This window comes from Phyllostomus discolor, chromosome 8 (assembly GCF_004126475.2).
Source record: "Phyllostomus discolor isolate MPI-MPIP mPhyDis1 chromosome 8, mPhyDis1.pri.v3, whole genome shotgun sequence".
NCBI classification, from domain to species: Eukaryota; Metazoa; Chordata; class Mammalia; order Chiroptera; family Phyllostomidae; genus Phyllostomus; species Phyllostomus discolor.
Window position 1 is genome coordinate 106322405 of NC_040910.2, and position 23857 is coordinate 106346261.

Sequence of the window (23857 nt, forward strand, 5' to 3'; positions counted from 1 at the left end):
TCTTCCAACGCTGCTCCCTTTGCCTACGCCTTCCAGACTTTTCTATTCTGTCTCTTGGTCCCAGACAGGTGAGTGAGGCCTGAGCCAACGCCTCGGATTGATTCCTCCTCACTTTTAATCTCTCTTGAAGGCTTCCAGGATAGTCGAGATTGCTGTCCTCTTGGGGATAAGGAGAAGCATCGTAGAAGACAGGCATCTGCTTGTGGGACTTGTGGGCTGTGCCATCCTGCCAAACCTCGAGCGTGGAAGTGCAGGCCTCGGGCAGAGTTGGCTTCCTGGCACATCTCCCACCCTCACCCTGTCCCGCGTGTCTCCGGAGACAAAATTACAGCTCCAGAGATTAAAGTAGCAACGGTTCTAGTTCTTGACCTGTGAGGTAGTTGCACAGGTGTATTCTCTTTGGGATAATTCAACTCTACCCTTTTTGTGCACTTTCCTGTATGTCCGCTTATACTTCCACAAAAAGAGTTTATTGTAAAAGTACTGAGCACCAGACACTTGGCCGTGGTCACGAACAAGGCTACCAAAGGGGGGATGAAGCAGAGGCAGAGGAGGGTGGAAGAAAGCCTTTGCTTGTGTATATGAACGAGTCTTCCCTCAGCACCGCGGGCACCTTGAGGGCTGGGCCGGCGTCGTAATCTTTGTGGTACCTGAGCTCAGCTGGCGCCTGCAGCCCAGTAGGCCGGGGAAGGATGAGTGAAGCCAGGAAGATGTGTCCACCTTCCGGTTCCCAATGTGTCACAAACTTGTGCCCTCCCAGAGAAAAGGCAGGACGTTCTGAATATGGGTTATCCTGTGTTCAGACTCCAACGTCTCTGTCCAGGGGGCAATCCTGGTTGTCCCCAGGCCCGATTCTTGGAAGGGGAAGAGCCCGGATGGCTCAGTGTCATTTTCACTCTGTGCCGGTGACCTCTCGCCTTTAGCATATCCAGTGGGCTCCCTGGCGGAGTTGGGGAGGGGCCCAAGAGAGGGGCAGGACCCAGGATAAAAGCAGCCACGGGCGTGCCAGGGCAAATGACAGCCTGACCCATGGAGGGAGGACGTGCATAGCTGACCGCAAACTGACTCTGCCAAAGCAAAGGGAACCTCGCTGAACACAGCTCCTCGCGGAGCTGCTGAGCAGGAGCTGGGGGGGGCGGGGCGCAGGAGGAACCTCCTTTCTCATGCCCCGCCCCTGCGCACGAGCGCTGAGCGCTATATTAAAAGCCTCGTGCCCTTGGACGGCAGTTGCTCACTTGGATGCAGCGGGTCGGGAGCGGTCTCCCTAACGGGAGCCAGGCAGCGTCCCGGAGTCCCAGCACAGCCCTCGCAGAACAGAAGAACCAGGCGGCCACACTGCCGGTGCGGCTGCTCAGGGATGATGTGACAGCTATACGGGACGATGTCCACGCCGAGAATGGTTTCCAGATGAAGGTGAATGCCCACGGCTTCAGCCCCGAGGAGTTGGTGGTGCAAGTGGACGGCCAATGCCTGAAGGTGACTGGCCAGCGGCAAACAGAGAACTACAGCTCGGATGGAGGTTCCTACCGTTTGGCACATATGGTACACCGCCAGATGCCGCTCCCGCCAGACCTGGATCCCGCCGCCATGACCTGCTGCCTGACCCCCTCAGGCTATCTGTGTGTCCGGGGTCAGTGCCGGCCGCTGCCTCCCTCTGAAGCCCCAACAGGACAGTCCCCCAGACTCAGGAGTCGCGGCTCTAAGAAGGGTCCCAAACCAGCCTGACCCAATAAACCATCATAGTGAGCAGAAAAGCCTTCATGTGCGTGGTCTTTTCTCAGAATTGGGGTCATAGCTGGAAAGGCAAGTCAAGGTGGTGGTCAACTAAAAATCAGGCCTCTCTGGTCCTGGGAGAACCTGGGGCTGGGGGTGAGGGGTTAGAGAAAGAGAGCAGTGCCGCGCTACCAAACTCAGCTCTGCTGGGACCACAGCCCCCGCCCTGGTGGCTGAGAGCAGCGGCGCCAGCAGGGAGCAGCAGAGAGCCGGAAGGGTCCGAGAATTACCTGGTTCCAGACCAGCCGAGTGCCCACTGGAGACCAGGGATCGGATGGCTTGGACTTGCTTTGAGGCTGCTCATTGGTGCTTCTTCCTCTTCAGGGAAGAGGGTGAGGGGATCCAGCCCCTCACGGTCCTGATACAGATTAACCAACACCGCCAAAGACCATGTTTCTGGTGTTTCAGAGACCAACCTTTTTTTCATGTTGTTTTGAGTTTGAGCCCAACTATTTTCAAATCCAGACTGCACATTACCCCAATATGACCTAGAGGTGGTGGGGGAGCAGGACCCCCAACTTCAAACTTGGTGAGATTCAGTTCCAGGTCACATCCAACCCCTGTGCCATCATCAGCCCTGCAGATAAGGGCCCCTCTCTCTCGTTGCCATGGCCACCAGCATCCCCTCCCCTGGGGGACGGGCAGCTTGTCTCACAAGAATCAGTGGTCCACTTGAAATTAACCTTAAGTAAGCTAGAGAGGCTACAGTCTGCCAGAGAAAGACCAGACAGACAAGCAGGAGGTGGATCCATTGGCTGACTATATTGACAAGATACTGATTGGTTACATGTTGAAGAAAACATACAATACAAAATACAGAAAAAGTTGGTTCCATTCCCTCCCACTCACCCCCCCACCCCCAAATACTCATCATCGTGATTTGGTCAGAACAGGGCTCAGAGCCAGAGGTCAGGGTGACCAAGGATGAGGGGTGTGGGGTGGGCTGTGGGCAGTGGGTTCGTGGCTGTCACAATAATGCTGTGGTCGCTCTCCCGGCTGAGCGTTAGGGGTGAGGGGACTGCGGCCTGGTGCCAGCCAGCCAGCCAGCTAAGGGAAGAGCTGTCTCTCCCTTCCCAGTCCCTAGGGCCTGCCCCGTGGCCCGGAACCAAGCACGCTTCAAACACGGTAAGGATATGGATGCTCTTGCTGAGTCTGCTCACCAGCAGGAGGAAAAGAGGGTAACTGCTCCGACCCCTGCTTCCCCAGTACAAGGGCGGGGGCAACAGGGGCGCGTGGCTACGACCAGCAAAGGGAGCGTGGGAGAGCAGTAGAAAGGGCAGGGAGTGGGAAGAGATGATCATATATATTAAAAAAGTGACTTAAGACTTAAAATTGCATTAGTATTTGTACAGAAAGGTGCAGGTGGAATAACTCACTCCGGCCTATGAACAAAATTAGATGGAGAAATCATGGTGGACCCCTCCCCCTGCCCCCCCTCCCCCCAGTGGTGGCCCAAGTAGTTAAGTGCGATTGGTTAGAGTGGATTCCAGTCGGGTTGTTCAGGCGGAGGAGGTGGGGGCAGTGGGCGGGCGCGGGGGGCTCAGTTGCTGCAGCACTGGCTCCTGCTGGCTGGGCTGTTCTCCTGGAGGTCCACGCCTCGGTTCCGGCCCGGAGCACCGGCTGCGTTCTGGGGCTCATTCTTGGGGAGCTTCTTAGCTGTTTGGGAGAGGAGGGAAAGAGGTATTTGTGGGGATACTCCAGTGCTGTCTCCCAAGTCCACGTGAGTAGAATCCAGACCTTAGCACCCAGTCAGTCATACCGAGGGCTTCATGTCTATGTGCCAGGTGCACTCTGAGCATTTCAGGACACTGAGGCAAGGAGAGGTTAAATGACCTACTCAAGATCAGAGTTAGTAAGGCAGGATGACTTCAGAACCAAATGGGCTAAAAAAAGTCCTAAGAAATGGGTAGGATGGTGATGTCGGGTTTTAGGTGGATGGCAAGCTAAGAAGTCAGGAAGAGGAACGTCGAGACTTTGACCCAGGCTTTAGAACTTCCGGGGCGAACTGTCCACAGCTGGGAGCCAGACAGAGAAGAAGGCGAATCTGTCCGAATATGGAAGAGGGTGAAAGGCCTGCTGGCGGAGGGACCCCACAGGCGTACTACAGAGCGGCAGGCTAGAGCTGTGCCCGCTGGGGGCGGGGGGGGGGGGGGGGGGGGGGCGGGGGCGGGGCGGAGGAGACGGCTCACCTATCGCCATGAAAATCTCATTCACGTTCATCGCGGTCTTGGCCGACGTCTCCATGAACAGCAAGCTGTTGTCGTCTGCGTAGGCTTGTGCTTCCTGATTCGGACGGGGGCGAGAGAGTGGGCAGGAGGGGCGTGTTGGCAGCTGGCAGGGGCTGGGGCCCAGGACAAAAAAATCTCCCCGGATGACAGTGCCTCATTCACGGCAGAGACAATTCAGGGGTTTCCGGGCCGACAGCTCTCCCCTAGGGGTTCCTGCACCATGCGCCCTGCCCCCCACTTCAGGTGCGGCCCCTCTCAGCTCACGGACCTCGGTTGGCAGAGGTGTTAGGCAGGTGCCCCTACGTCCTTCGTGCTCTTCAAAACCACTAGGCTGGGGATTACTGCTAGAAAACCCGCCCATGAATGCAGCCGTGTGCTGAACGAGGGCACGGAAGGGTGCGCCTCTGGCTGCAACTCCGTTTTCAGTCTCTGCTATCACAAACCACCTCGAAGTCCCTTAGCTAGGGACTGGCAAAAAAAAAAAAAAATATACAGTATGTCGAACACACTCCCTCCTATTAAAGAAAGGGACTCATATAACCCTGGCTGGCATAGCTCAGTGGATTGAGCGCAGGCTGCGAACCAAAGCATCGCAGGTTCGATTCCCAGTCAGGGTACATGCCTGGGTTGCAGGCCATGGTCCCCAGCAACCGCACATTGATGTTTCTCTTTCTCTCCCTCTCTTTCTCCCTCCCTTCCCTCTCTAAAAATAAATAAATAAATCTTTTTTTTTTTTTTAAAGAAAGGGACCCATAGGCATAGGCATGCACGCATTTCTGGAAAGATGAGAAGCTAAGGAACTTGGGGGAAGAGAGAGACTGACTTTCTAGGGTTAAGAGATTCAATTCTACAGACCTTCTCGTACTATTTAGATTTTACTGTGTGCATGTATTACATGAAAAGAAGTAGTTCTTTTTCAGTAGGTCTCACTAAAAAGTTTACAGAGACAATAAGCAGAAACTCCAGCTGCCTGTGTGCACACACCCGCTACTGCCACGAGACAAGGGGAGGTGACTCCTTCCGGCCCGGGCTCAGGTCAGGAGAGGACAGAAGACCCCCGCGCCCCCGCTGCCTCCCCGGGTGGCCCCTCCCGCAGTCCCCACACAGCCCGAGGAAGGCCCCCTCCTTCCCCCCGCCTGTCCGTCCCCCACACCTGGAACTCCACGGCTCTCTTGACGGCCAGGTCTGCCTTGTTACCCGCGAGCGCGATGACAATGTTGGGGCTGGCCTGCCTCTGTAACTCCTTCACCCAGTTCTTGGCCCGTGCAAACGTGTCCTGGGGAGACAGGGCCGGAATGTCACAAAGGGACGGAGGAGGCGTCCTGCCCAAGGCCGCTCCCTAGAGAAGCTCCAGCCAGCAGGGCTGAGCTGTCTAAGGCGCCACCAGCCGGGCGTCCTGGGGAGACACCCCCGCACGGCAGAGGAGACCTGCCCACACCCCATCCAGGGACCAGGGTCGAGAAGGAAGGGAAAATCTTTACTGTGTTGGTGATGTCATAGACCACGATGGCGGCCTGCGCTCCCCGGTAGTACATGGGGGCCAGGCTGTGATACCGCTCCTGGCCAGCCGTGTCCCAGATCTCAAACTTGACTGTCGTGTCGTCCAAGCAGACGGTCTGTGTGAGGAAGGCCGCTGTAAGGGGGAAGGTGGTGTTACCAGGCAAGGAGGGGCTCAAGAGGCCGCCCCCATCTCCACTGGGGTGTCCGGGCTCTGGCACTCAGAAGCCTTCTCCCGAGACGGGCACGGAGCAGCCCCCGACACAGCCACCAAAGCAGGCCTGGGCAGGACAGGCGGAGTCTGTATCTTCACGCGTGTGTCCGGGGGGCTGTGGAGTGCACACGCTTCCCGGGCCCACGCTCGGCAGGCCGGGGAAGGGACGCTTCTCCGAAGAGGAACTCGACACGGGGCCGGAGGAGGAGCGGCCTGGGGAGCCTGGCTGAGCTCAGAAGGGAGGGCCTGCCGGCCCTCTCCCTGCTCCTCCCTCCCCGCAGGGAGGACAGTCCAGCTGCGAACCTCCCTGGTCCCCGGGCCAGCTCCCGCGCAGGGGTGCTGCTGGCCGCCTGCTTCCTGAGGACACTCTCGCGTACTGAGCTATGCCGGGGACACCAGAAGTACACGCTGTTCCGCCGCCAGGCGGAGGCTGGGTGGCCCGCTTCCCAACCGCCCCCGCCGCCCCCAGGCACACTGGCTGGCCACAGCCGGCCATTTCTGATTGGCCGCCCCGCAGCCTGACCTTCGGGAAACACAGGGACCCTGTCTTTGGCCCGAGGGGGCCAGGGAACGTGCAGCACCTGCTCACGTGCTCCCTGGAGGAGGCCAGGGCCGGGCAGGCAGGTGGGAGTCCCCTTCGCCCCAGGACCCAGCCGAGGGCTGCAGGGAGCTCTGTTTGTGAAAGTCGGCTCCCCTGGCTGCCTGCCCCCCACCGCCCCGAGGACACGGGGCGCTGCCGCACTTCCCCTCCCCGGCTCCTGACCCCAGTGCTGAGGAGGCAGCGGCGGACTGCTGACGGGGCCCGTTCTGCCTCCAGCTGCCCGGAGACCTCCCACCAGCCGAGAGGGCAGAGAAGGGATGACTCAAACCCAAGGCCGGCCCTGGTCCCGCAAGGTCTGTACTGGCTGCAAAGGCGGGAGGCTGAGCCCAGACCTTTCCATCCTAAATGCTGACCACGGGGAAATCAATGACAGGCTCTGAGCGCAAGAAAGTGTAAAGGTCAGCTTCAGAAGTGCCAGCTCACTCACCACCCATTTCCCCATTTTGGGAAGTGGGAGAGGGCAGGGCAGACGCGGGGCCTGGCGCCATGAGGAGGGCCCGCGGGAGTCCGGAGCGGGCTCCTCCCTTTGCAGAGGCCGGGTCGGTGGAGGGGCTTCACCGAGGCCGCACGAACAATAAGGAGGAGGCAGAACCGGGAGGGAAGCCCGCCCTGACCCCAGCCGGTTCTCGCTAGAAGCTCCTTGGAATTCCAGCATGGAGAGCAGCCATGGGATTTGATCCCAGGGCCCGGAGAAGGCGAGGGGCCGCTGCCCCGGGTGGACTTAGTCTCTCCGGGCGGGCAGCTCCCTTCCACTCACCTCCGATCGTGCTCTCCTGGTACTCGTGGAACTGTCCCTTGACAAAGCGGAGGACGAGGCTGGATTTGCCTACGGCGGACTCCCCCAGCAGGACCAGCTTAAATTGGCAGATCTTGTTCCCGGCAGCGGGTCCGTTGGGTCGCGCTGCACCTCCCCGACCCGCCATGGCCCGTCCCGCTGCAGTGCTACCGGTGAGCGCGAGGGCAGGGGCCGGCGCTACGCGAAGAGGCACTTGGTGGGGAGGGGGCCTCCAACTGCGGGCGAGAAACCAGAAGCACCGGGTTAGTCCAGAGGCTGCCACGCAGCGGGCCCTTCTTAAACCCCAGGTCTCTCCCTCTGCCCTCCCCGACGACCTGGCTGACAGCCGCCCCTCACCCCAACACCCTGCCCGCCCCCCCGGGAAGTGAGGCGAAGAGAAGAGTGGTCTCCCAACTTCAGGCTCCCGCTCTGAGCAGACCCAAATGTGCCCACGCGCACACAGATACACACGCGCAGGACAGGAGCGGGCACGTGCCAGCCTGGTGACGGCGGAGCCCGCAGGCTCCTCGGGGCACCGGGAAGCGGCCCAGGAAGGCAGCGGGGTCCAGGTCAGCGGACAGCAAACCTGCAGCCCGGCAGCCACACTCCCAGCCCACCTCCGTGCAGAGCGTGGGGAGTCCCGGGAGAAGGCTCTGCAGGCCAGGAGCTCGACCAACCTCGCGGGCACGCAGGGGCCAGCGCCCGGCCAGCGCCAGGTGTTGTCAGGGCTGCCATTTTGTCCTGCCGTCTCCAGAAAAGACCGGCCGATGTTCTCAGTCTGAGGCTGGACTGGGCACCGGGATCAAAGCCTCCCCCTGAGCCGCTCCCGCCCCCCCCCACCGAGTTCTCTCATTTTTATGGGCCGGAAGTCTCACGCGCATTAAAAAACAAAACACACACACAAAACCAAACACACCCCAGTGGCTGCCAAGTTTCCCTCTTAAATAGAGACCTCAGTTCCATTCTCTCCTGGCAGAGGCAGAGGGCGACCCGGAGGAGGGACGAGCGGGGGCGGGGGCGGACAAACACGGGGCACCAGGACCTGCGCCCCAGCAGCTGGGGGTCCAGCACTGACATCTCAGCCACTCGGCTAGTGGCAGCTTCGGGGGCCAACTTTTTTTTTTTTTTTGAGTTGTGGAACTGCAAAGGATGAGCAGCCTACCTTCAGAAGCCTCTAGAAGACTTATGTTACGAGACATCAGGACATACTTGGAGTGTTTCACGACCGAGCACTGTGAGGAGGGGGCACCGTGTCGTGAACGCCGCAGGGTCTAAACTGAGGTGGAGAGGGACGACCTGGATCAGACGGCCCTTTCCTGCCCCCCGGGCCCGGGGGTGCATCCCCCTGAGGTCGGGACAGGACAGGTGTGAGGGAAAAGCGGGCGGGTCTGCAGGGAGTGGCGATCTGTGGGCGGCGCGGGGCGTGCTGCACGCAGCCTCAAATCGTTTTTCGCACCCAGGCTCTCCCAGCGACGTGCTCAGAAGGTTCGGCCTCAGGAAGAATGATTCACGAACCAGGAACAAGAGCTTCCTTTCTGGACCGCACCAGGGGAAACAAGGGCTGGGACAGGGCCGCCTCTTCCCCACGAGCACAAGGAAGGAAGAATGGGCGGGGCGGGTGGGATCCCGATCAGTGAAAAGAAACACCAGCTTTGAAATAGCTTATCTTTAGGATGTCTTCTCTTTTCATCCCCATCAGTGGCTGTGCACAACTCTCTGGCCCTTGAGACAAGGCCTGCTGTGCTTCTGGCTTCTCCGGGACGCCTCCCCACCGCACGCGCGCACGCACACAGGCATCCAAGGAGGGCTCCCAACCGAGATGATTCTCAGGGACAGCCAGCATTCGCTGCGCAACGGCACAACCGTTACCTCCTCTAACCTTTCAGACAAAGCCTGACATCCAGGCACGAATGCCCTGCTCCAGGCCCCCCAGGGTACAGGTGACGGAGCCTGGTCCACACACGTGGGCAGCCTGGACGCTCAGCCGTCTCCCTGCCGTTCCCCCTGCTGCGGAAGAAGGGTGGACACGACGCCCACCCCGAGTTTGGTTTGGGGCTGCCGGTGAACCAGACTCTTCTTGTGGCAGTGGCTTTGCTGGCCCAGTGAGGCCTGGCTCCAGCTTACACCCGACAGTCACCGCGACCCCTGCGGTCGCTGCGTGCTCCAGACGGTGGGAGGAGCTGCCCAGCGCCAGGCAGGACCACAGCAACGGGGGGAACCACAGTGCAGTTACAGGCAGGCTATGACCACAAATCCACGCGACACAGGATCTGGACCAAGTGACAGAGTGCGGCTGGGGCACTAGAGGAGGCATGGGTGAGTGGGGAGAAGGGGACCATGGTGAAGTTCTAAACTAATAACTAACTAACTAAATAAATAAACAAACAAAGCAGTTGGGACTGTGGCTACCAGCACCTACAAGACGAGAAAAACAGAGGTAATATCTGAGTCTGGTTCCTATCAAACCGGAGGGCTTCCAAACCTGCCCGCACACAATCTGGCTTTTTAACCGGTCAGAAGGAGAGGCAAGCCGCTCGCACGTGGTGGCCCCCGGCTCTGTCGCACACCGAAACCACGTGTGCGGCGGTCCCTGGGGCGCCGCTGCAGCTCCGGAGGGGCGCCCGGTGTCTGCATGTCTTGAAAGTGCTGCAGGTCCCACACCTGGCTCGCGCTGGCTGGCCCCGCCCCCAGAGACACCTGAGAGGGCGCACCCAGCACTTTCCACAGCCTGCTGTCTCGGGATTTTCCCAGCGCCCCCCCCCCCCCCCCCCGCCGCCCGCGGCGATCATGTGACCATACCTGGAGCACCTCCCCAGACAAGAAAGCACAGAGGAAGCCGATTCGGCCGTGAAGGGCACACCCAGACCTGGTGGGGCGGGGGAGGGGAGTCTAAGACAGGAGAGGGCCCCCCACCTGGGCCCTGGGAAGCTCTCCGTCCGCCCTGCCCTCCCTGGCAGGCGGTGGAGGTGAACTCCCGCACAGAGCCGGGACTGCCGCCTAGGGGAGGGAATCTGACTGTGGGGCGCCTTCCTCCTGAGCCAGGTGCGGGAGCCCTTGGGGTGCAGGCAGGTGATGAGACAAACGAACGCAAGCACTGGGGGGCGTGCCCCGCCCTTCACCACTACGCAGACGGAGGGGCAGGAGGGGTCAGCTGCTGAGCGCTCGGCCCTGTGAACCAGCACAATGGGCCTGTACCCAGCCAGCTCTGGGGCCACGGGCGGGAGAGAAAGAGAAAGAAAAAGTGAAACACGTCTCCTCCTTGCTTTGGGTTCCTCTGCTCTGGACACGGCAGTGGGTCTCAAACTTTTTTCATCAGAACCCCCTAGGCACTCAGAAAATAGCCCTGCCCGACGGAGTCAGACTCTCTGGAAGTGGAGTCTCCTCCGTAACCCATGAAGTCACCCCCTTCGCGCTCTGTGTCCTTCCTGGCGAAAGGGTGAACAATTCCAGCTGACGGGTGTCTCTCACGCTTCCTGTTTGCTCCAGCGACTTCCTCTAGCTGACAGTCCCCGCACGGCCTGGAGAGCGAGCTGATTAGGGAAACCAATCACGGCCTGTTGACCAGAGGCTGGGCCGGGGACTCACTCGCTCACGGCTCCGTCAAGGTTGGCCAGAAAGGGGGGGGGGGGGGGGGCACAGCAGCGGTGAGAACCAAGTGACCTTGCCCAGCCCCTCCCGGAGGTGGCTCTGGCCAGTGACTCCTGAGCTACACTGCACTCTGGGAAAAAGCATTCCTGAATATTTAACATCACAAGACTTGTGCGACACGAGACAGCAGCAGAAGCAACCTGTTAGCGTAAAGAGAAGGAAACGTGGGGCACGGGAGGGGAGGGAATTGTGTTCAAAGGCTAAAGTGGAAGACATCTGAAGTCTCAGATCAGCCCTGGCTGCTGTGGCTCAGCGGACTCAGTGCCAGCCAGCGAACCAAAGGGTCGCCGGTTCAATTCCCAGTCAGGGCACAGGCCTGGGCTGTGGGCCAGGTCCCCGGTGAAGGGCACTCAAGAGGCAACCACACACTGATGTTTCTCTCCCTCTCTTTCTCCCTCCCTGTCTCTAAAAATAATAAATAAATAAATCTTTAAAAAAGTAAAACAAAACTCTCAGATCAGCTCGGGGCTGGCTTACCCACAGACTCAAGAACACAGCTCTCCCTCGAAGAAGAAGACCACCACCAGCGCACACAGACCCGGGGGGCGGACTCGCAGCAGGACTGCCCAGGCCTGAGGCCGGCTGCAGACCCAGAGGGCAGGAGACTCTGAAGCGACACGAGCCACAGCAGGCGCCCACTCGCAGTTCCAAATGCAACGAGCAGGTCAGGACCTGGGAGCATGAGCCAGGGTTGGTTAAAGCCTGGCTCTGCTGTGTATTGGCCAAGGGGCCTTGGCCACATCAGACAAGCAACCAGTGTCGGCTTCAGCCCCTTACCTACGAAATGGTTTCATTTAATCCTAGTCGCACAGGGTTGTCGGGAAGGTTAAATGGAGCCATGCACAGCGTTCGTCAGCACGGTATTAGGCTCAAGGTAAGGTTCCAACAAGGCGCTGGTTCGTTATATGAAGAGGCTACCTAGTTTTCACTCACTGGTTGTCAAAGCTCAAAAGATCTTTTTTTTAAAGATTTTATTTATTCATTTTTAGAGAGGGGAAAAGGGAGAGAGAAAGAGAAGAGAAACATCAATGTGCCAAAGAAACATCCATCGGCTGCCTCTCGCTCGCCCCCACCTGGGGCCCCGGCCCGCAAGCCAGGCGTGTGCCCGCACTGGGAATCACACTGGTGACCTTTCGGTTTCCGGGACGACGCCCAGTCCACTGAACCGCACCAGGCAGGGCTCAGAAGGTCCGTGTAGACCTGATCCCCCTCTTCCCGATGACAGAGGAGAGGACGGCGAGGCAAGGTGACCTGCTCAGGGTCACAGCCAGATGGTGGCAGAGCCCGACCAGGGGACTCTTAATTCCAGCAAGGCGCCCCCACCGGAGACAGAAAACCTGAGAACGTCCCCGGTACCATCATATGGACTAAGAATGACGGGGGCCGCCACCTTCCTCGTAGGCTTCCATCAAACACGGTTTCAATCATGGAAACATGAGGGTGTTTCCACAGGCCCACGTCTCCCCCGGAGAGGGCGACAGAGGAAGCCTGGCCCTGGCAGCCAGGCTGACACTTAAAAAGCCTTCTGCTGGGGTGTGTGAGGCCAGGTCTGGGTCCCCGTCCCACCAGCAAGCCCGAGGCCCAGGGGAAACGGTGGTGGGAGAGGAAGAGCACATGCTGCCCTCACGCAGCCTCGGGGAGTGGGAAGGGAAGTAAGCCACGCCAGAAGGGGACTAGGGGTGGGCCGCCCGGTCCCGACCGTCTTAACCGAGATCGGCCTCACCTCACTCCCCGTCCCCTGATAAGGCTCTTCTGGGGCTGAGTGCCGGGGCCTGCACAACGTGGCGCGGCCGATGCGGTGTCCCCAGGGGCTCTGGCTGAGGCCCCGCCTCCACCAAGCCCTGCAAAAGGGGCTGGTGTGCAGCATCAAGGAGCTCAAAGCCTGCGTGCCCAGGGCCAAGGGGTCCCCCCCACACTGTGCAGGCTGAGGCTGGAGCTCTGCCGGGAGCCAGCCGGACAGAGTGCAGCTGCCCCTGCAGCCCCTTCCCGCGTGGGGGAGGCCTGCCCTGCTGCTCTGGACAGGTGCTGGCTGGGTTAGGTGGAGGCCCCGAGGCCCCAAGGGCCTGACCGCCAGCTCCCCAGAGCCCCGCCCCAGCAAGAACACCAAGAATTCCTTCCCGGAGCTCCGGGCTGCCTTCTCGGCTCTCGACAACAGGCGGGTTCCCCAGGGAGGCCGAGGGGCGTGGAGTCAGCGCTAACTCCAGGGCCAGGACGGAAACCTCCAGTCCCTGCTCCCTCTCCCCCTGCACCCACAGGGAGCAGACTACTGGGGGTGGGGAGCATCTCCCCGTAGCTGCCGACACAGCTCGGTCGGTGTGATCTGCCCACAGAAGGGCCCAGGGTTCACGGGCAGCTCTGGGGTTCTCACTCGCTGATCCTGGCGGCCGAAAGACGGGCTGGGCATTTGGGTGACAGGTTAGGTAGGGAGGAAGGTCGCCTGGACAGGGGACAGCTTGCGGCTGTACCAGGAAGGCTTGTCCTGCCCAGTGATCTGAAGAAGCACCAGGGGCCTAGGTCCTGACAATGACATTGCCAGGAGAGCATTCTCCCTAAGGAGGGCCTGGCCTCTGACGCAGCACGGCCCAGGTGGCAAGGCGGTGGCCGGGTTTCTGGCCCCATCCAGGGCAGCTCTGTAAGACGCCTCCAGCAGAAGCTCGGTGTAAAGCCCGGCACTTTCCGCAGCACGAATCGACACACACGTCCAGCTACGGGGCAGGGAGGGCGTGGGACTGAAGCCGTGTGATGCTCACGCCCCACCCGACTCTTCCCGGTCAGTGCCAGGTGGGATGCAGAGACGGGAGCCCGCCAAGGCACAGGCCGTCCCCGGGCCCCAGCCTGCACCTGCCACGGCCCCTCAATGGGGCACGAGGGACGTGGAAGCCAGCCGGGCGGACGCAGGAGGCCTGCTGATCCGCAGCCGCACGACCACCCTGCCTTTGCCTGACTCGTGCAGTCACGGTCTCATTAGGGCAGTTCTAGCTGGAGTCGCACCCATGCAGGGCCCACCTTCCCCTCTGCTTTGGGGGAGACCTCTGCAGGGGCCGGAAGTACCGGCCAGCACAGCTGCTACTTCTGCGGCTGCCCCAGGCCCAGGAGGGCTCCCAGAATCTCTGCCGAAGGTCAGGGTCATCAGTGACACCTGCTCATCCACACCAGCAACTGCAACAGACACCTCTCGTAAACCTTTCCCGTCTTCACAAAACCAAAAGTCACAAGAAAGCCAATCAACTTCTCTTCCCTCCTTGTCTTGCCCTCAGCTCCTCAGCAGACAGCAGAGGGCACAGGCAGTGTTTGGGAGAGCAGGGGGAAGGGAACTGGGTATGGGACACCAGCACCCCAAACTCCCCTCGCTCGGTGCCCCCCCCCCACACACACACGGGGGTCAGAGGCCGGCCGCCCAACCACCAACAAACGAGGGCTGAGGGACAATGGCTGCTCATGGGAGCCTGGGTGCCCAAGGACAACATTTTAGGCTGACGTTGTCTTTCTTACTTTTTTGCTGAACAAAGTGCAGAATGGTGCCAGATGAAGAAATCAGGCGATGAATGGAACTGAACACGTTTCATGAATGAACCACACCCTCCTTACACGGCCCCGGAGTTCCCCACAGACTGTTGTGGGTGGAGGGGCTGCAGAACTCGGGGGCTGGAGGGTCGGGGGTGAGACGGTGAGAGGAACTGGGGCACTGTTGCAGGTGAAGGGGTCACAAAACAGAACTCTCCAAGGCTGGATTGTGTGGGTTTCCTCTGTTTTACCAGCGTATAACCTCAAGCTTGACACACAGTAGGTGCGCATAAACGTGGCGAAGCAAGCCTGAAATATAGGCCCGGCTGAGTCTGGCGAGTCAACGGGGCTGTTGAAGGCTTAAATGCACAACGGACGGCTCAGGTCCCCAGGCAGAGCCACGGCCCAGCGGGGAAGACACCGCACCCCAGTGTCTGGCCCTCCTGCACGGGGGTGACGGGAACCAGGGCTGGAGCCGGACAAACTTCAGTTCAAGTCCTGGAGCCACCGCTTACTAGGGTGGCCTTGCGTTGTGTCGCCGAACCCACTTCCTCACGCGTGAACTGGAGAGAAGAGCGCCCGGCTCCCAGGGCCGCTGGGGAGGGGACGCAGGCAGGACTCTCAGCAAAGGGCCCGGCCCAGAGCCAGACGCAGGGGGCGTCCACAGGGCAGGGAGCGGCTGCTCCTCGAAGCCCCGGCGAAGGCAGCGGGTTCCCCAGTCAAAACCTTCAGCACGATCCGCGCTGCCCTGGGCCCCACTCCTCGCTGCCCCCCACCTGGAGAGGATGCCAAGTCGGACGAGTGCTGCGGTCTGAGTGTGCATGTCCCCCCCCAAACCCACGCTGCAATCCTGATCCCGCGAGATGGCATCGAGAGGCGGTGCCCGTGGGAGCTGATGAGGCCGTGAGGGCGGAGCCCTCCTGAGCAGGGCCAGCACCCTCTCCGAAGGGGCTCCAGGAGCTTCTGCAACCCGGAGGGGCTTCCGTCGGGGTCTGACCACGCCGGCACCCTGGTCCTGGCCTTCCGGCCTCCGGAACCGTGAGAAGTCAGTCTCCTTGTGGATGAGCCACCCAGTCGGTGGGGTTTCGGGACAGCAGCCTGAACAGTCTGAAACCACTTTCACCAGTGTCCTAGGAGGAGGAACAGCTCGCAGCTGAGGTGTCCTAGCAACACCCCTGACCTTGTGCTCTCTGAAGACCAGCCTCCGCAGCCACAAGGATGGAGGGAGAGACCACCACCACCCGAGAAAAAAAATCAGCAGTGAGTTGAAACCCCCAGCCAGGCAAACTATAGCCCCTTGAAAAAAACAGCCCGGCGACACACACCATCTCGAAGCCCCAAGGCCTCCCTTCCATCTGAAAGCCTCTTTCAGGAAAGGGAAGAAGTAGTTCAGTTGTGGGGAGGGGGAGGGGACAGGACCAGGACAGCTGACAAAGAGACCAGAGTTCCTTTTAAACCCAGGCTGCAAGTACTAGAGGTTTGGAGATCAGCATCGTTAATCACCGCAGCCCCGGAGCGGCTCCGGGAACGAGCTGACGACTAGGAACTCTGCCAGGGTTCGGGAGCCCCCCCCCCCCCCCGCCCCGTGCCTGGGACGCTTCTGACAGAGCCACCTGAAGGGGACACACACATGGAGCTACGAAGAGAAGGCAAGAGGCGTGTAGACCAGCTCCTGGTAATGTCCCCAGTCAGTGTTCCAGCAGGGCTCAGGTCGCACGTGCCTTCCGGGGGAGGACAGAGCCGCGGAAGGGCTCCCGCTGGCCAGGGACTCGGGATTACAGCCCAGAGTGACAGCCCGCCCCGGGCCGCCCGGAGCCCCAAGCCCTGCACACAGCGCCCCAGAGGGGTGGCCCGTGTGTGAATGGCAGCAAAAACACGCTAACCCAGACCACGTGGACTCTCTGACGAGACCCAGAGTCCGGAAGGGTTTGGCTGCACCTGAAACAGAGACCAACTATTGCTCCGTTTTCCCAGCTGGAGAGTCGGCTGGACAGCGAACACCCACGGCGACCACTCTTGGACCGAAGTGGCATCCGGGGCGCGAGAACCTCGGGTGGGCAGAGGAGCGCCCGCTGCTATGGGGATCAGTTCCCAGGGTCCGCACACGGTGGGTTTCCCAGGCGCACGCCCGCCCAGCCCAGCTCCGGAGTCCCAGTTGCTGAGACTAAGCACCAGGAGAAGCAACTCGAGTCCATGCACGTGACGCCCCAGTCACAAACCTAGAGGGGATGTTTGCTAAAGAGGCAGCGGCCTTGGGGAGACAGCCGATTCCAGCCCCAGGCAGGAAATACACAAGGCGGGTCTGGAGCATCTCACAGCTCCCCCCAAAAAGTGAAGTGCTGGAAAAATGAAACCCACACCGCCACAATGATGGGGCCAGCCCTAGGGACCCGAGAGACCTCCCGACGACCACAGCTGGGACAATCCGAACAATGAAACACAGTGGCAGTGGACTACAGACCAAAGTGTGAGATACACACCTGTGAGTCCACACTGATCTAAACAACTGAGTGAAGGGAGGGGGACGGACAGACCTCCAGCGGACAAGAACTCCCAGCAGCTCCCAGACACTCTGCCCTCAGGGAGAGGAGCGTGGCCCTCCACTCCTCCACTGTGGGCCACACACGGTGACTTCCACCCAAGGAGGACAGCAACGGGGAAGGAGACACAAGCCCTGCCCGCCGCCTCCTCGGCCAGGGGACCGCAGCTGACCCCCGCAGTGACAAGGCACACTGGCAGCGTTTGCCCTTGAGGTGACGTGACGAGAGCAGCGCTCCACCTGTGGTCCTCGTCCCAGACACTCACACACGTGACCCCGGTGTGACCGCGAGGAAAATGTCAGACACCCCCCAAATGAAAGCCGCGCTGCAGAGCACCCCGCCAGCCTGCCTCACGACGGCCGAGGTCGTGCAGAGCCACGGAAGGCTGGGAAGCTCTCTCGGCCAAGGGGAGCCGAGGGAGACACGGCGGCTGAATGTCATGAGCCCTGGAACAGAAGAAGGACAGGAGGTAGAGACTGAGAAGATCGGAACTAAGCCCGGACTCTACTCAGCAACGACGCATCAACACTGGTGCCTCAGCTGTGACGAGCGTACAATACTGGTGGTGTAAGATGTTAGTAACAGTGGGAGCCGGGTGCAGGGGGTTGTGAGAGCCTCTGTATGACCTTCACGATGTTTCTAAAACTATTCTGAAGTAAGTCTATTTAAAAAAAAAAAAGGCAGCGGCTCATCTTGTGACAAAAAGAGACCCGAAGACTCTGGTCACCATGAACTCGTGTTCGCAAAGACAAGTGGACTTCACAGGGAGCTGGGCCGAGGGGTGAGTGGGGAGGGGCGTGGCGGGAGCCCTACCAACGGCCTTGGGGTCGCCCTGACCGGTGTGGCTCGGGTGGTTGGCGACATCCTGTGAGATGGAAGGTCATGAGTTCAGTTCACCGACAGGGCGAAGGCCTGGGTCGCAGGTTCGGTTCCCAGTCGGGGCGCGTACAAGAGACAACTGACTGATGATGTTTCTCTCTCACATCGACGCTTCTCTCCCTCTTTCTCCCTCCCTTCCCTTCTCTCTAAAAATGAATGAATAAATAAAATCCTAAAAAATTGATTTTGGGGAGTTTTTTTAAATCTCAAAAAATCTATTGTCTCGGGGTGAGCAGAGGGAAATACCCCAACCCTGTGGGCGGGCATGGGGCCGAGCAGTTTGAAGGCCAGGCCTGTGGGTGACACCAGGGAGGGCCGCTGTCACCACTGTCCATCCCGACACCTGCTGGTGCCACTTCCTGCAGCCCACCCTCTCCGGAACAGGCCTGTGCGGACCTGTAGGGTCGCACCCACAGACGAGAGTTAAACTCACTTCCACTGACCCCTGCCAAGTCCCGGCCGGGGTCCCCGCTGCTACCCACACGCAGCTGCAGAGGCGTGGCGACCAGACCGCGTGCTGCAGAAGTCAGCCAACGGGGCTGTGGATGGCCAGAGCCATGCCAGCCTTTTCCAGGGAGCAGCCTTTTCCCGGGAGCCCCTTCCCCAGAAATGGGGGCTTGGAGAGCTCCACCCTCTGGAGTCGAGTGTGCGATCTGCCCCCACCTCCTCCATCGTCTGCATCTTAACACGCACCCTATCTACCCGTTTGCCCTCCTATCCGCGAGCACCCTTCTGCTGGACGGACTGCAGAAATGCACCGGCTGTGGGATCGGATGGATGTGAGTGGGAACCCCAGGCCGCCGAGTCCAAGAAGCAGGAGCCGAGGAAGTGGGTTAAAGGGAACGGGCAGGCACCGGCTGCAGGAGCAGGAGGGAACGTCTGCCCTTGAACGGCCACCGTGCGGACCACCACGCCGGGCGCCGCGGCAGGACGGAACACACGGTCGGCACCGGCCGTGACCGGTGCCTCTGCGGGACTACACACAGGGCACTCTGGGGCACCTGGCACACAGGAGACAAAGCTCAGAAAGTGCAGCTTTTACTTGAGTCATTGTTTCCATGCACAGCAGACGAGGACACCACTCTGAAAACTCATCTTCCGTTATCCCAGACTATGGATGCAGAGGACTCCTAAGAAGTATTCTAGTTCTCTGCTGCCAAGACTCTCCAAGGCACTCTCATGTGGACTCGGGGACACCCAAGTCTGCAACTCCTATCTGAAGCAGTATTTCTCAAACAGCCTCCGCAAAAGTAACCCTGACTCAAGTTGGCGGCAGGGGAAGGCAAAACCCCCAAACCCTGGAAACTCAATCCAAAGCAGTCTGCTGCAACCAAAATACTGTCCTCAAGTTTCCTGCTTTAGCTTAAACTCACGCAAACTTTGCATTCCGATTTATAAGAGATCCAGGACTGTTTATTATGAACATGCCTAAAACCGAGGAAGACCGAAGTGCTTAGAAGATGCAAAGACCTCATCTGGTCTGTGGCTCTGAGTGGCGGCAGTGCATGACCCAGCAGGATCTGGGGACCCCAGTGGGAGGGGCACGTTCATGGCCTTAGTTGGCATTCTGTTCCATAAAATGGGATCACAACCCACATTGATTCTGTTTAATATCTACGAAACAAGAAATATGCGACACCACCCCGCAGTGCGCTGGGCATCACCAAGACACCTGGCACAAACGCTGGATCAGAATCATGGGGCTGAATTATGATGCGCCTTCAAAACCCCATGGAGCCCCCAAATTGTTATTTTGTTGAGTCTCTATTCTGTAGCCAGGAACTGCACTAGCTCCCTTCCGGCTTGTTACTGATTCCACAAGATATTTTGTATCCCCATCATACTGCAGGAAACAAAGGCTCAGCAAGGTCAAGTCGAAGCCCAAGACCATGCAACCCGTGAATGGCGCAGCCCAGATGACAATCAGGTCTGGCTGCTCCGAAGCTCCCCTGCCCTCCACCACATCACACTGCCTCTCTGTTCACAGGGCGAGGGTTAGAAGAAGAAAGGTCTGTCTAAGAAGTACTTGCTTGGTGGGGCTGCATTTAAATGTATGACCTTGGTCTGTTTCGATGTAAATTCTGGTGAGAAGAGCACTCAGTGGACAGCCACCTTCTTCCCACGTGCACACAAGCAGCAGGCAGCGCCAAAGTGGAACGAGGGGCCTAAGCAGAGGCCAGCTCTGCGGGTTCCCCACGCCCTCAACCCTGCCCAGGGAGACCCCTGAGGCCACTCGCTTTTACTTTCAATTTCTAGCCATCGTGCCTGTTAGGTTCCTAAGAAACTAATGGCATGCAGATGTCAGCAAACTCGAGGTCCCTGAAGATTACTGACTTGGGGCTCCTAACTGCCACGGGGAGGCACAGGCAGAGGGGAAGGTGGCCGAGAAGCAGGCTAGGAGGGCGGGGTAGGTGTGGGGAAGAAAGACGGCAGGGGAGGAGCACCAGTGATGAGGAATGCCAGGGGGTCTGGGCTTGGGCCGCTGCCTGCTCCCTCGCATGTCCATTCCTTTAATAAGCAGACCAAGGGAGGGCCCTTGTCTTAGGGAAGACGAGGGCACATTTAACCCCAAATCCCGGCCCCACCACTTTCTAACTGCATGTTCTAAGGCAAGCCACGCAAATTCCTTCAGCGTCATCTCTGAAGTGGAGGCACCAACCCCACGGTTGCCCTGGACCCTGGTGAGGAACATGTGTGAGAAGAACTTTGCAACGTGAAAATGATTTCTAAAAATCATTTACCACTCCTCTACAGCATAAAGGCAGAAAAAGGCCCACTCGTCCTGAGAGGAGAGAGAGGCGAGGAAGGACATCAGAAAGGGGTTCCTCTCCCCCACACAGCCCTCTCTCTTCCTGCCAAGCAGCGTCAGATCTCTCGAGATTTCTGGACGCCGGGAGCGGCTGCCCGACCACGCAGAGCGGTGGTGCTTCCCTTGTCTCTCTGGAAGGGAGAGCTTCTCCTTTGAAAGCCTATTCCAGAAGCAGAGCTGGGAGAGCACGTCCATGGAAAGAAGGTCCCCTCAGAAGACCGGCCAGCCTCGTCCTGGGACTTCCGAAGCGTTCCAGAAACCGCTGCCCACTACCGAGGAGGTAAGTTCGGTCAGCAGTCAGGCCCGGTGGGCAGCCAGGCCTCTCTGGCTCTGCCCCTCAGAGGCACAGAGGACCCAGCTGAGAGAAACGAGGTTGCCCGTTCGAGTCTCCAGTGACCCTCCGAGGAAGCCCACACATAGAGCGCCTGGGATCTGCCTGTTGATTCTAATAAGAAAGGCATTTTCGTTTGTCCAGTGGGAAATGAAATAAGCGCATCCCAGGTCTGGCTCAGAAGTTGGAGGAGCCAGACACCGTGACAGTCCAGAAGTAATCACACAGACCTCAAGGCAAAAAGACTGGCGCTTGTGAGGGCATCCAAGGGCAGCGAAGACGGCCCCGAACACTGAAGAGCCACAGAAACTCCCAAAGATCGCAGGGCCTTCCCTCCCTGCCTCTGCTGCAGATGGCTGGGGTCAGCCGAGGCCTCTGAGAGTCAGGCTGCTCTCATTAAGGTACAGTCCCCGTCCTGTACTTTGGCCACATAACAAAGAACCTCCCAGCTTGATCTGAGAGAGCAGCCATTTCACACAACCAAGTCCCAAGCAGTAGACAAGGATCAGATGTCAGCACGGGGCTGTCTCTTGGGAAGGCTGGGGGAATCGGTGCTTTCTGGCACGTTTATGAGAAGTCTGTGGGCTACAAAAACGAGCACATTAAGGACCCAGAGGGCCCAGAGGTGCCACTGTGACCTCAAAGTATTCTGTAATCTACAATTTGTTCAAGACCGGAAGGGACGGGAGATAGATGCTGGAACTAGAAGTGGTGTCCACCTGTTGATAAGGGAGGGGTGTGTGTTGTGTGTGTGCATGTGCACGCGTGTGTTTGGGAGTGTGAAAGAGATAGCCCAGGACCTTTCAGTTCCAAGCTTCTCATTTTGGGTCCTTTTTCTCCTCCCTAAAGACCAGCCGTCTCGGGAGGAGCAGTCCCTCTGAGGCAGCTTGGAAACCACTCCCCTGCTCTGGGAGGACATCCCTGAGCCTGGAGCAAGGGGGGAGGAGGAGGGGAGAGAGAAGATAATGAATGGGCAGATCCACCCTGATCTGTAGCTGGAATTGAGCAAACCTCAGCTGAAATTTTTAAGAGGCAGGAAGGGAGACACACAACTCGGGAACACCACAACTAGAGAGCAGGGCTGGGGGGCGGAGGGGGCAAGACGAGCACAAGACAGCTCCTTCCTACTTAAACTCTGCTGAGAGGCCGGCTGGCTCCCTGGCTGGAGGACGGAGAGGAAGTAAAGGAGTCGTGGGAGCGTGTGCGTGTGGAATGGTCTCGCCCAGGACCCCCACCCCCTCCTTCCAGGAAATCGACATTAAATCCCTCTACGGTTGGAGGGACAACTGTTTTCGTGGGACAGGGGCAGGAAAACCGCGACAGGGGGCACTCCTCGCCATCTCTAAAAGAGAAGGGGGACAGGCTCCTTGCTTCACATCTGGCAAAGATCCCTCCAAATCTGGGAGCAGAGGGAGCGGAACTTAGGGTCTCCCTCCCACAGCTGGACTGGACAGGCCAGAGCGGGGCCACGAGAGTCTCCCAAGGCTCACGAAAGGCAGGGAAGGGAAAGAGAGAAGGGCTCCCCTTCTGGCCCGACGCCTGGGGAACTCCTTAAGAGGGGGCTACGGGTCGGAGGAGGGGTCAGTCTCCCACTAAGCCGGGATGGACGGGAGGAAAGACTAGCCCGAAGACACCTCAACGCGAGCGAGACACTGGGTCCCGGGACAGGAGCACTCACGGCGGCTCCGGGGCGGCGGCGTTACTTGGGATCGGGGCTCGGCAGGCTCCGCTCCTCTCCCCCCCGGCGGTGTCTCCGGCCTCCACTTCCGCCTTTCAGCCGCTCCGGATCCGGATCTGCACGTCCCACCCGCCCCTCAAGCCTCCCGGGTGATTGACAGGACGAAGAGACCAATGAGAGACACTCTTGAACCCTCCGGGCGGACTCGCAGGCGTGGCCCGCGGAGGGCGCGGGAGAGGCGGGAGAGCCCGCGCGGAGGACGGCTGATCTTGTAGTTCGCGGGGCTGGGAGGAGCCGGGGGCCGCCGGGGACTCGAGAGTAGGGTGGAGCCCGCTCCCGGCGAGGCGGAGCCTGGCGGTGAACTTTTTAAAGGCCCGGCCTGCCAACCGCGTCCCCGCGGGTTCCGGGCGCCCGGAGGAGAAGCGGGTGGCGGAGCGTTGGAAGAGGGCGGAAGGCGGTGTGTGCAGAACTGGGAAGGAAGACCAAGATGCGAATGAATAGGCACGTGAGGCCGCGGAGAGCAGTCCTGAGCTGTCGCTAAACCGGAGAAGCCCCTGTCGGCCCTTTCGGGTCAAATCAACCCTGGGAGCCCGGTTGTTGGGGACGTTCGGTGATGGGGAGGGTGATGGCAGCGCTGAAGGAAGGGTTCTCTGGAGGCTACCGGGTGAGATCAGAGAGAGAGCCCCTGCCACTGCTCAGGTCAACCAGGGTCCTCCTCCTTTGGCTGGACTCCAGAATTCTCCAGGACTGCCTCTGCCGCTGCCTGCCCCACGCCCAGCCAGGACTAGCTCTCGTCTCTGATGTCAACTACAGAGCAGAACCACTTGTGCTTGCTTCCACCTTACCCTCAGTAAGGATCAGGGCTGTTTCCATTTTTTTCTGCTCCCTTCCATATGGATTAGGACCACTTATGCGTCTGCCTACCTTTACGCTCCAACACAGACCACACTTCTGCTTCTACATCTCACCCCCAGGGACACTACTCAAAACCTGTCGGGAATCCAGCCTCGCCCCAGAGACAGCTGTAGGCATCGCTCCTATGACACCAGTCATACTCTGGGGCCTGAGCTGGAGAACTGCGCTCTCTTGGAAGACCTGCCACAAAACTGCCCACACTCATTTCCTTCTGGTTTCCAGGGGGGCCCTCTTTCTAACAGCAGTCATGACACTCATCCCATCCATCTCTGCAATGGTCATCAGAGAAGTGAAGGCTAGGAGGGAAAGCAGGGCTTTGGAGAGCAAAGAGGGTGGGGCAGCGTGAGATTCCTACCAGGTTCTTGGCTGGTGACGAGCTCTTCCTCCAGGTCCTGCTGTACCTGGCCTGCAGCAGGTACAGGATCAGTGGGGAGTCCCATGGGCCACCTTTCCAGGCCTGGAGGT

The 23857-nt window shown here is 59.6% G+C and overlaps 2 protein-coding genes across 2 annotated transcripts; one reads left to right on the forward strand and one right to left on the reverse strand.

Moving 5' to 3' along the window:
• The first annotated feature begins 65 nt into the window (after positions 1 to 65).
• Positions 66 to 1744, forward strand: HSPB9 (heat shock protein family B (small) member 9). Its single transcript, XM_028521920.2, has one exon. The coding sequence runs from the start codon at positions 1240 to 1242 to the stop codon at positions 1723 to 1725; it is 486 nt and encodes a 161-aa protein (XP_028377721.1). The 5' UTR covers positions 66 to 1239; the 3' UTR covers positions 1726 to 1744.
• A 771-nt stretch (positions 1745 to 2515) lies between these two features.
• Positions 2516 to 22616, reverse strand: RAB5C (RAB5C, member RAS oncogene family). The gene is made up of 6 exons (XM_028521007.2): positions 22478 to 22616; positions 7071 to 7324; positions 5483 to 5634; positions 5155 to 5277; positions 3963 to 4056; positions 2516 to 3429 (listed from the first exon to the last, which is right to left on the reverse strand). Exons 2-6 carry the CDS (start codon positions 7234 to 7236, stop codon positions 3314 to 3316), a joined length of 651 nt encoding a protein of 216 aa, XP_028376808.1. The 5' UTR covers positions 7237 to 7324; positions 22478 to 22616; the 3' UTR covers positions 2516 to 3313.
• Positions 22617 to 23857: the final 1241 nt, after the last annotated feature.

What these genes read in the sequence shown, in the direction of transcription:
- HSPB9 (XM_028521920.2), top strand. Translation starts at nt 1,240, where the DNA reads ATGCAGCGGGTCGGGAGCGGTCTCCCTAACGGGAGCCAGGCAGCGTCC.
- RAB5C (XM_028521007.2), bottom strand. Translation starts at nt 7,236, where the DNA reads ATGGCGGGTCGGGGAGGTGCAGCGCGACCCAACGGACCCGCTGCCGGG. An exon ending in CCAGGAGAGCACGATCGGAG is followed by an intron (nt 5,635 to 7,070) that starts GTGAGTGGAAGG and finishes TCCCCCTTACAG; the next exon opens with CGGCCTTCCTCACACAGACC. An exon ending in AGAGAGCCGTGGAGTTCCAG is followed by an intron (nt 4,057 to 5,154) that starts GTGTGGGGGACG and finishes CGTCCGAATCAG; the next exon opens with GAAGCACAAGCCTACGCAGA.